Source organism: Papilio machaon, chromosome 9 (genome assembly GCF_912999745.1).
Source record: "Papilio machaon chromosome 9, ilPapMach1.1, whole genome shotgun sequence".
Lineage (NCBI taxonomy): Eukaryota > Metazoa > Arthropoda > Insecta > Lepidoptera > Papilionidae > Papilio > Papilio machaon.
Window position 1 is genome coordinate 6081260 of NC_059994.1, and position 12823 is coordinate 6094082.

The 12823-nt window shown below is 31.2% G+C and overlaps 1 protein-coding gene across 1 annotated transcript; it reads left to right on the plus strand.

Moving 5' to 3' along the window:
- Window positions 1-3401: 3401 nt before the first annotated feature.
- On the plus strand, window positions 3402-7584 carry LOC106716651. The gene is made up of 6 exons (XM_045679480.1): window positions 3402-3560; window positions 3694-3894; window positions 4214-4342; window positions 5035-6135; window positions 6555-6796; window positions 7576-7584. Exons 1-6 carry the CDS (start codon window positions 3512-3514, stop codon window positions 7582-7584), a joined length of 1731 nt encoding a protein of 576 aa, XP_045535436.1. The 5' UTR covers window positions 3402-3511.
- Window positions 7585-12823: the final 5239 nt, after the last annotated feature.

The following is a 12823-nucleotide window of genomic DNA, read 5'->3' on the forward strand; positions in this document are numbered from 1 at the left end:
ATGTTTATCGTTCATTCCAATTTAAATGAGATCTGTAGGGTGGAATTATGCTCCACTGATCATTTAAATTATTGTATTGTATGATTAAAGTGTATTAAATTTGAAAAATTGGTGATGATAAAATAAATTATGATGATACATGATTGTTTGATTAAAGATTACACACACTTTGAAAAGATATTAGAAAAATGTGAACGGAAACAAGATTGTATTTGATTTAAATAATGTTTTGTATGATACAATTCGGTTTCGCTCACGAATTTCGGGGCTGGAGTTTTAGGGCACTGGCAGCGTCAGTCAGACGCCGCTCGGTTTGATAGCAGTATTGAGTGATGATAAATGAACGCAGCGGCGATGACATGACAGCCGAACCTGGGGCGCCGGCACCACGTGCCGCCAACAAAAGACTGTCGAAAAATGTTAAGGTTGCCTCAGTTTGTAGGTCGCGGGCCGCGTATCGGAGGCTGAACCTATAAATCATTCCGTCCGAATATTTCGTTTCGTTCGCTTCGTTCTGATACAGTTGTCGGTCGGAAAAGATTTAATATTCCGAGTGTCGGGAAAAGGATCTAGGTATAAAATTGCCTTTAAATTCAAAACTTATGCACTTCTTGTATAGTTACATTCAAATGAAAACAGAGACCTGACGACTTCATTCTGTTTAGTTTATTGACCATCATTAAGTATTTTTCAGTAGTATTGAGAGATGTTCTTGAAATGCCAGAGGTATTCCTTTCGTCGTTCAATACGAAGGAATCCGATTTGAGACAATTCCAATTAGATAACAATCTAATAAAATAGTTACATTTTTAATTTTAAGTGATAATTCAAATTTATGTATAGTACCTCTCAATGTCTATTGCATATGAATGATGGCTCTAATTCTACATTAATATATATTCTTGAATTTAATATCCAAAACCAGAACATACGCCTTCCTTTTCTATTACAATGGGACCAGGATTCAATCTCTGACATCTGTGCAAGAAAAAGAGGCTCGAATACTTTCAAAGGTATGCCCTTTAAGATACGTTCGCGGATAGTGTATCGTAACAATGAGTAATATTATTAATGTATCGCTGTCCGTCGGGCCGGAGACCGCAGGCCGATCATAAGATAGCTCGCATTAAGGTGTGCTGTGTCGCGAATCATTTTTCACCTCGCGCTGTGTCGTACAAGCCTCGTAAGACACCATTTTGACGACCCTGATAAGATTCCATTTGATGTTATTTTGAGAAATTATTTTGAATTATCGGATTTGACGGCTGGTGATGAAATGAAAATTAATTATGATGATACATTTTAAATACACTTTAATTTTGTTACAAACTATATAGTAATCGAACGACAAAATATGTTTTATTTATGAAACTTTAGAGATTAGATTCATCTGACGGTCAATGAGAATTTCTAAAGTATCTATCTGAAAATAGCTTCATTTTGACATGCATTATTGAATATCTTGCTATACATTTGGAGGATGTCAATCACGGACTACACATTGCAAAAAGAACATGGGTAACAAAAATATTCAAGGGAATAAATTTCTTGTTTTTTTTTTTTAATATGGTGTCGTCAAATTTTAGATGTTCCACAACCCTCTTAAATAGATGTATAGGTATTCCAATGCCTAAAGTCACCCACAGTTGGAATAAATAATACGAACTGTCTATTGAGTTGAGTACAGTCAAGCCTGGATAAGCGAGAGACACCTCTACAAACGAGAGTTATTGTCTGGTCCCGATGGACGACCTCCATAAGCGAGAAAGTAAGGTTTGAGAGAAAAATGTTGCGATCTCTTGGACTCTCGCTAATCCAGGTTCGACTGTATTTACAATTTACTATTTCTATAAATAGATGCAATGTCAAAATAAATGATTAATACTTTCCTGTACAATATTTTCATATCAAAAGAATGATAAATATCCTTTATAATAAACACTAAATGTCTTCATTGAAAACTATTGAAGTGAGAAAATTCTCCGCAACGTAAAAATTCCCTCGCACTGGACGGAGTATAAAGGCTGAGTACAATCGTGGACAAGAGCTCTATCAATCATCGCTTCATTACTATTAAAGAGAAAGTCTTGGTACCTATATTATCTATAACTCAGAAACTACACAGGAGTATTATGACTTGGTTTATTCGGAATCACCATAAAAAGCTGTTGTTAGCTTTTATGAAATGTGATAGAAAATAGCACCAGTTACAATATAATATTTTCCTCTACATTTTGATAGTATATAAAAAAGAAATACGATCATTTTTTTAATTTTATTTTATTTTTTCCTGGTTGAAGAAAAACTAAACGAAGATTACATGATACAATTCTTTTTTTACAATATATTTTAATACTAAGCAGATTAAAAAACGTTTTTCCTGTTTGAAATAAGCCCCATCTGTTATGAAAAAATAAAACTAAGATGATGGTGACAAACTATTTCTAGAATTGTTTTGAAACATATGCTTGTTGGTCGAATTAGATAAGTTTCTGACGATGCGATGTATAAAAATATTTTTTTCTATTTCAATAAAACGGAATGATTTTTCTTTTAAGCGCAAAAATGCAAAACGCCCTCTATGTTTAATGTACTGAACTCATGTTATTTGACAACAGCGAAATTTTAAGTACAATTATTTGAATAGATGGCGTTGTGGTCAACAAGCCCCTCGCAAAATTCTAATAAGATTTATGAAATAATAAAACTTAAAATTTTTGAAGTAAAGACGAAATAACTTATAAAAATGGAAAAAAGGTAATCTTTTAAAATCAATTTATGAAACCTTTGTCTATGATTCAACATTTTGAGTTAATAACGCGTGCATATTCTCAGTGTGAGAAGGTTGAAACAAACTTAATAGTTTGTAAAGTTAACGATAGATGGCACTTAAAACTGAAACACGCAATGATAAAGCAGCTTTTGAGTATTTTCACAGGCTAGTTTCGCTCGTGCGCGCTGAAAAGCTTTCGTAGTGCCAATCAGGGGCATGAAACTTTCGAACATCTATTTTTTTACGTAGATACTAGCGCCGTCTTGTGTACAGCAGAGCTAATTAATATTGTAAGTTTACTCATGTGCTCACTAGATGCCGCTTTTGGCCGGAATTTTGCGTCATTTTTTTTTTTTAATTTTAACAATTAATGTTTTCAATTAAGAAACTTATTTCTGGGATTTTTAATCACTATAATTTAAACAAAACTTGTCTTTCGTGCTAATAATTTATGGTTAATTTATAGTCTTTAATGCCGCAGTGTTGTCTATGAAACGATTTCAAATTACCAGTCACGCAATCCAGTCAGTAGGCATCATTACAAGTTTTTAAAACTTCGTTGCGCCACTACCTGTTCTTTTGTTTTCATTTCTTAAAAATATAATTTGACCTCGGCTATTCCTTTTGACTCGTTTGATATCTCCTTTGTTTTGACCTCGGCTTTTCTTTTGGACACGTTTTAAATCTCTTACTTTGAACTCGGCTTTCTTGGACTACCGAATTTAGAAACACCTAAAAATGTCGTCAAATCAGTATTGGAAATGTTACTTTAAATGTGAAGTGACTGGTAAGTTATAAATTTCATATGTATGATATTATAATTTCTTAATATTTTATATATCATTGACATTGGTAATTGTTTACATTACCATGACCGTTTTCATTAAATTCTGCTTAATATAATTTATTTATTATTTCAGACGTTTTACACCGTTTTCCAAATCATCAATATAATCCCGAAAGGTTTAACTCATGGATAAGTGTTCTAGATCCTAATATGCAGAAACGAAATCCGCAATATATATACAACAATTTAAGATTGTGTAATAGGCATTTTGAGTTATGCTACCATACACCCAGTAAAAGACTTACGAGGAATGCTGTTCCAACTTTAAATATTGGTAAGTTTTTGCTAACGTGATAACAAATCTAGATCTGTCGACAATACCTTGAACTGGTGAGTATAAGTTACTGAAGTCGTAAAGAACAACGGCGAACTCACATTCAAATTTTATTTGAACAATTTTTTTTGCTCTTAAGACGAAATATATGTTAAAATATAGAACTTAATGTTCTGAACATATCATACATTCATATTGTTATCAAAGGAAGTTTGGAATTAAAGATATTTCGGTCTAAATATTAAAGTTATTAAAAAAAATCACACATGTTAATCTTTATAATTTCAATGCTTATCATAAACACATTAACTATTTTCAGATTTATATAATATGGAACAAGAAGTACCACCACTACCTAAAAGTATTCCAGAAGACATGTCTATGGAAGTTTCTCAAAACATTAAAGATCCAAAGTTAAGTGGTAGCATAACCACTAGTAAGCCTGTGGGTAAGATATCGTATTTCTTTTCCATAAACTACTTGAGTATATATCCCCCTTTACGTAAGAATGTGGTATGTGTTTGGTAGATTTAGTGGAAAAAAATTTGGCACTACTGCTTTGCCACCTATTCAATTTAGCTAAGCGCCAGCTATCTTCATGGCGTGTCTTAATGTCTATCCACTATGCGTTTTTAACAATGCTTGACATAACCTATAGTGGAATCATTATGCAGCATCTTAATAGTTCAATATTGTATGAGGGTGCAAACTGCCGAATTCTAGCCATCAATTGCAAAGGCATACTGGAAAATGTATTAAATTTAAAATTATTGTAACAAAATAGCTTAGAATGGTCGGACTGAAATCCCGAGATACAGTTTTATTCTGACCCTTTCAGAGCTAATGTTTTACCCATTCTTTAGCTATTCTTGAGGAAACGCAAATATAACTACTGAAAATATTTGTAAAGTTCTTTCTTTTTTCTGAAACAAATTATTTAGGGAATATTGTTTTTTTTTGTTTAAGATAAGTACAGCACTATCAATTTTGCAATAAGTATCAAACTCAAACCTAGTAAACAATGCAATTTTGAATATTTCAGTATACACTTCCAAAAGTAATTTATGCCCATACATTATTGTCACCTTTACAAAATTAACTTTTTTTATTTAGATGTTTTTTTTTTTTTTTTGCTTGCAGTACCACAAGACAAGACAACAAGACAAATGCAAAGAAATATTTGCAATCTAAAGTATAGATTAAAGAAGCTTAGCCAGAAATATACAACACAAACAAAAAAAATTAAATGTGCAAGGAATCTATCTCTTTCACAGGCATTTTTAAAACAAATTGAAAAGTTTCCTGAACCCATAAAAATTTTTAGTAAGCTCCAGTTAAAAGCTAAATATAAACCGAGAGGAAGGAGATATACAATGGAGGAAAAGATTTTGGCCTTAACCATGTACAAACAAAGTGCAAAGGCATATAATCTTTTGAATAAAATGTTTGTGTTACCTTCAAAAAGAAGCCTCCAAAAACTATTGAGCCACATTCCTTTGGAGCCTGGAATAAACGAACATATCTTTGCTCATTTAAAAAAAGCAGTGAGAAGATTGCCTTTAGAAAAAAGATTATGTACTCTCATATTTGATGAAGTGGCCTTAGATGTGGGACTTCACTTTAACAATGGAAGAATCATTGGCTTTGAAGACCTTGGTTTTAAAAGCAGTAAATTGATTGCCGACCATGCATTAGTATTCATGGTAAAAAGCATTAAAGGGAAATTTAAACAACCTGTCTGCTTCACTTTTACCAAAAGTTGCACAAAAAAGGATGACTTAAAACATCTGATAAAATTATTAATAAGAAAAATCCACGATTCGGGATTAAAAGTCGTAGCAACTGTCTGTGACCAGTCACAAACAAATGTGGGTGCAATAAAGAGCCTGAAGGACGACACAATGAAAAAATATTTAAGACAGGCTGTGGAATATAAGTCTCATGGTTTTGAGGTCGATGAGCATAAGATATTTCCTTTATATGACACGCCACATCTTTTGAAAGGTGTAAGAAATAATCTTTTAAGAAAAAATGCAAGGTTTTCAGATATCCAAGAAAAAGTAGCGAAATGGGACCACATAAAAATGTTATTTGAAAAGGATGTTGGTGAACACGAGATAAGATTTGTAAATAAGTTAACTGAATATCACGTTTTTGAAAATAAAATACCAAAAATGAAAGTGAAATATGCTGCGCAGGTATTTAGCCAAAGGGTGTCTTCTGCATTAGGATTTCTTGCAAGTATGTTCAGTTATTAAATATTATTTTAAATAGTGCATAATTTTAAAATATTGTCATATCTTCATAATCATTTCAGCCTGTTTGAGTTGTTGAACATAGTCCACAGATTGCCAAAAAAAGTATTTATACATGCAATAAATTTTGTACACTTATATATACACAAATATACATTTTTCAATTACACTGAAAAATACAATTATGATACATATTATATGTTTATTTTTATTTATATATTCATTTTATATATGTAATATATTTCTATATGTTTATTTTTATTTATAAACCCAACAAGACGAGAAAATAAATAAATATCCCCACCATAATAGACATTTTTTTCATATTTAATAAGGCGTGTTTTATGCTTAATAAAATATCATTAAAGTCAAAAATAAGGTAATAATTGAGTTTTCTCATTTCAGGACACAATATATTGCCAGCGGAGTGTCAAGATACGGCAAAATTTTTGTTGCTGTTTGATAAGTTATTTGATTCTTTTAATGGACATACTTATTCTGGTACATCAAAAGAATTATTAGGGTGTCTTAAAAACAATTCCCCTCACCAACAGTTTTGGGCGGAAGTTCTACCCATCTTAAAATCAATTAAATTTGAAAATAAATTTGTGAAAAAAGATGGCACTTGTACTGTAAAGTTTGAAAAGGTGCCATCTATTTACAATTGGGTGTCAAACATAGAGACTTTTTTGGAATTGTGGGAGTTTTTAAAAAAAGAAAACAACATAAGTAATTTGTTGATGAGAAACTTTAATCAGGACCCCCTCGAAAATTTCTTTTGTTGTATCAGAAGTAATGGCGTCCGAAATACGAACCCCACCTGTGCGCAATTTATAAATGTGTACAAAACACTCTTGGTGAATAATTTAAGCTCTCCTCATTCTATAAACGCTAACTGTGAGGCAGATGATAGTAAATGCTTTAACTCGTTGGCTTATCTATTGCATAGTAATGTAAAATATGGTAATCAAGATAAAAAAAATGTTGCTTTTAATATTGATACTTTTGTCGAAAATTTATCACATCTTCCTCCCGGCGATGATCTGGATATTTTACATAAAGAGTCGAAACGGTATGTTGCAGGGTACATAATTAAGAAATGTCAAAAAAATATATTTAAATCTTGCCTATCGTGTAAAAAAACGTTCTTTAATAACGATAGGGACCCTGCATCATACACATACTATAGGGACTATACAAAAAAGTCCCTTATTTATGCAAAAGACGGATTTGTGGATTTAACGAAAAAAATATATGACATAATAATTTTATGCTTACGAGATTTGCCAGAGGACAAAAATTTAAAAGAAAAGATAAAAAATTTTATTAATATTGATATTAATTTCGACATTATATCTTGTAAAGCACATAGATCTTTGCTAATAGAATATATCGCCAACATAGCAATTAATGTTATTGTCCACAGTTGGTGTAAGGGAGTAAATCGAATTTTACAGGGAAAAATTGTTAATTTTGATCAAAGAGACGAAGTGAAGTTACAGGCTTATACTCGTTATTTAAAAAAAAGTAAAAATAAACAAAAATGATTTTTTTTAACTTGTTTCATTTACTATTATGTGTTATTACCAGAACATTCAATTAGACTGTTTTTTATTGCTAAATGATAAATATTTTAAATTGTAGGAAATGTATGTATAACCAATGATAAATACATAGGTTCTAGCGCCATCTGGTTGATGGTATGCAATTTTCAGCCATTTAAGTAATGCCATCTCTAGGACAGTAGACAAAACTTGCATATTTTGCCTCTTAAAAATATACAAGGAGTGACATATCTATACCATATATTAGTATTTTATCTATGGTGCCAATACGACAGCCAGTAGAAGATGTAGTGCTGACTGCCAACCCGCCCCGATGCGCAAAATGCAATCGATAAGGATTTTAACAGGTAAGTGAAAAAATAAAAGAGAAATATTTATCAATTTAACTCATTGCATCTGTTTTTTAATTGATTTCAATTCTTTAAATTTGTTAACTAACATTCTTAATTAGAATACTACGAATTTTATTAACGCTGAGCAATTTTTGAGTTAATACCATTAAAATTTGTAAGCATTCGTTTATTTTTAATAATATATTCATGTCGCTAAGCAAAAAATTGTCATAATGATTTTCCAGACTGCTACGCCCAAATTTTCATTTTAATGGGAGTAGCAAAATGGTTGAATCAGGCATGTCATTCAAATTTTTAGCTAAGTAAAAAAAACGTTGACTTAACAAGATATTAGACGCAAATACCTTTTAATCCTATAAAGGAAACAATTTAACAAAGCATTCGTATCGATATTTTCGACAACAAAAATTCTAACCAAACAAAACTAAAAGAATTTTAGTTAATCCCCGGGCGGCGTATAGTAGCCCTCCGTTGCATTAGGCCCCTGGCATAAAAACTGTTAACATGAAATTTATACCTGACTTCCATGAATGGCGATATTTCTGTTTAAAGGCTGACCAAAAAAAAAAGCAATAAAATATGGCCGCCACAAAGGCACCTCTAGTGCGCTTGCGTTGAGTTCGGACATGCGCAGTGATTGAACCAAATCGGGACAGCTTATGTTCATACTGGAGTGAAAATTTTTTCTTCTCTTCGACTTGTATAATATAACGTTACTTTAAATTGTGCTTGGGCATATTTTATTGTGAATATTATTAAAAAATAGAAAAAGAAATAGATTTATTATTTATTTCTAATCTCGTTTAGATTTGCTTTGCTTTAGCGTTCCATGTAGATAACATAAGTATTAAAAAATTAATTGGATGTGATAATAAAGAATATATACGGATAAAACTAAACCATGTTTAGATGCTTTCGCCTTTTGTTTTGTTTTTTCGTATTCTTATTTTTAAGAAAAAACGTTTAAAATTTTTAATTTAACAATTTTTTACTTTTAAAAATATATTAAAGGACATATAATAGGATCTCTTTATTAGGATTATTTTTATACTTTCTATGTAAAATGCAGGTTCATGTTTTATAAATAATTTTGCATTTTCACGTTATTTTAATCGTTTATTGAAAAAAAATAGCTGCAGTGGCTAAGATTTGAAAATAGAAGTTAGATTTGATGAGGAAAAAAATAATCTAGTCTAAATATAGCCTTATGCGGCTTCGATACAAAGCAATCGGGAGTATTGATTTTGCCTCGGGGAGCGGGGACTTGCATCGAAAACTCCCCGCGCCTTGTTTAAGCTGACGCGTTGTATTGACGCGTTTCTTTGATGGTATACGGTAAACTATAATTGTTTTTGCTTTAGATTAACCTATTTTTAATACTATAAAGTAAGCAATTTATAACTTAATCTCAGTAATATTAAGTATTTAATTTCTGGATAAAATTTTGTTTTTGGATAGTTTAGATATTTATTTGAGTAATTTATTTACATCTGTATTAATTGCGTAATTTACGAAAGAGCGAATACGAACAATTAAAATCTAGATACCTTTCTGATAAATGAAATTTTTACAGCGCCATCTCTTAGCCATTTCCATCGATAATTCAGCTGTACTTCTGTTTCCGTTACAAAACGCTAGGTGTCGTTATTAGAATTTTAAACATCTTTCGAAAAACACGATCCACGGTCATTTAACAACTTGAAAGAAGATCGATTCGTAAATTAGTAATTGAAAATAATTCTATTTGATTTATTAAAAATTATTTTTTATTATTTTACAAAAAAATTTATTACAGTTGCAATAGTTTATTTTGTCCTTTCACGTTTTTTATTTCCTAAGTAACAGAGACATTGTATTTAAAAATCGTGAATTCATAAATAAAGTATGAGTTTGCGCATGCGCGAAAACGCGATGGCGGCGCAACCGGGAGCTTCAAAGTTTAGAGCCGAACCGAATGGATGAGCATCATCAGACATCGATTATAACTACATGAATTGTTTATAATTCTAAATAATAATCTTTATTTTAATTCATAACTCAAATATATAATTAGTATATAACTCAATATATTTATTAGTGTTTTTAAACATACTATAGTTCTCAGATACGTAGTCAGTGCTTAGTCCAGTAAAGCTGAATCTTAAGTTTTGTAAAGCTTAAATAATATTACAGTTAATTAAACTCAATTTCCATAATTGAACTAATATATATTTTTATTTTATGATTAGCGATTACTCTTGATTCTATAATTTACAAAGGTTCAGATTTTAATTCTGATTTTTATTAGAAGTGGTCAATATGTGTTAAGTTTTCTGAAACTGTTTTTAATATCTACTTAATTTTAATAGGACAAGAGCTGGTGGCCGACTTCTACGAAGATGTTGGCGTTTTATCATCGTGTTTGCTGCATACCGAACATTGAAATCAAAATTTAAGGTTAGTGTTTCAACATTTTTTTTTACAGTCTATTACAAGACATACCACCAAGTAAAAAGCAAGAAAGTTAAAAGGGCTTCTTCTTTATGGACTCATTTAATATTATGTCAGACTTTATTAAGAACACAGGAAAGAAGTAAAGGAAAACAAGACAAAGAAGTCATCGGAAGGCGATTCAATATTTCCAACCTATACATTAATTCCATTTGTTTCCCTTTTCCATTAAGAATTAAAAGAACAACTTAATTAAGTTTCATTTTAACTAGATGGCGCCATATGTAATTGTGATTTGATTTTTTTATTATTCTTGAGATGTAGTAAGGCCAATTGATCATCGGTTTTTAAGTGATATAACGACTTACTACTAAGTAAAATGCAAGAAACTCAAAGCAGCTTCTTTATTGTGGACTCGTTTAATATATTGTCAGACTTTAGAACACAGGAAAGAAGTAAAGGAAAGCGTGGAAAGTGGATTCAATATTTCGAACCTAGTTATACATAAATTCCATTTGTTTTCCTTTTCCATTAAGAAATAAAAGTATAACTAAAACTTAAGTTTCGTTTTAACTAGATGGCGCTATATGCAATTGTGATTTGATTTTTTATTATTCTTGAGATAGTAAGACCTATTGGTCATCGGTTTTTAAGTGATATAAAACTAAGGGTTTTGTTAAGCGTAGAAAATTGTAAAATAAGTTAATTTATTTTTATAGTACTAAATACAAAATTAAGGTACAGAAAAGAGGAAAATCTCGAAGAAACTTTGCCAGTTTTAATTCTATTACGGTAACTGTGTAACTAAAAACATCTTATAATACAATCTGCCGGTGTCAGATCTGCAAAATGTTCATTTTTAAAAGGTCTCGTCAGCTGTCTGAAGGGGAGCATATTTAATTCTGTTTTAAAATTCACCAATAGGGGAAGGGGTGGTACCGGATTGGCCAGGCGCGGTGGTGCGAAATAATTTTAGGGCTGATTGACACACACCGATGTAGTCGGCTGCTTTTTTTTAGCAAAAGTTTTGTTGGTAAAAAAGTAACATGCGTTTATACAAAACTAAAAGTTCGTTTAAAAGTTAATAAATAATTTCAGGTCGAATTCAGAATCGTTTCTTGTAAATGTATATCAACGTATCTATTTTTAGGTATGATTTTTTTCGTGGTAGGATAATTAAAAAAGAACACTGTAACGAGCTAAAGCAATTAAGTCGGAAAGCTCGCTAATAATTTTATTAAGTAGACTAAAAATTATTGGTTCAAAAATAAAAGGTAAAAGTCGTTATTAATTTAGCATAAAAAATTCTAATGATTTTGCGATAGGGTCTTAAGTCTGTTGCATTTCACATAACCAAAGCTGTTTCTAGTGTTACAAAAAGGGCCTTACTTCTTTAGGCGCTTAGAAGGACTTTTTAACATAAAGTTGTACTTGACTCCATGACTTTAAAGGGAAAAAAAGGTTAAATTTTTTTAGATAATTGTTACATCAACATTATTTCCATCAATAATATTTATTTACTTCATTTTTTGTATATATATTGCCCACAAATATTTTTAATTTTTTACAAATAATATATGTACTATGAGATTCTACTGTTTTTTTTTGCATTTCAATATACCGTTGTTGTCTATTAAATTCATGTTAGATAATATTGCTAAAAACCCGTTTTGGTTTCTTCTCAGATTGTCTGCGTAGTATTGAGTCACCACACACACCATATGGCATCTCGTTAGACAGTAGACCGGACGGACGTGCCACTAACTAAGCGTAGATCACAATGATAGCTTTTTTATTTGTCTATATTTCATTATTAAAACTCAAATGCTGCCGATTTTGACGTAGTGCCTATAAATTAATTAATAGGATTTTGGGCTTGACCCCTTACTGGGCCATCATGGTTAGCTATGGCCTATCCACCTACACCTAGATCACTCCTAACTTAGGTAGGTTCCGAGCATTTTGTTGGGAACATATATGAGCTGTCGACGACGACCTAGGATCTTAGCTAAATTACTCAGAGTTCCTAGATCTGCAACTGCAAAAGTATCTACTGTCTTCGGTCTCTCGCCGTCCAAATACAGATTGGATTTGGACCTGTTGTAGGTCGATATTAGGTCCTTTTGATTTAGAATGTTTTGAGTCAAGAAGCAATAATTCGATATCTGTACGCGAAGGGAAACGCACAAGATAATTTACCAGCGCTTGTTTAATACCACATGTAGCCACAAAATATAGCGCAAAGTGTACGTACAGACACAATTAGATACATAACATATAAAACGGTTAATTTATAAGGAAAATGGAATCAACTAAAGAATGATTC

Excerpts from the sequence above, each read along its gene's own strand:
- LOC106716651 (XM_045679480.1), top strand. The coding sequence starts at position 3,512 with ATGTCGTCAAATCAGTATTGGAAATGTTACTTTAAATGTGAAGTGACT. Across the intron at positions 3,561-3,693 it reads CTTTAAATGTGAAGTGACTG|ACGTTTTACACCGTTTTCCA; the intron begins GTAAGTTATAAA and ends TTATTATTTCAG. Across the intron at positions 4,343-5,034 it reads AACCACTAGTAAGCCTGTGG|TACCACAAGACAAGACAACA; the intron begins GTAAGATATCGT and ends TTTTGCTTGCAG.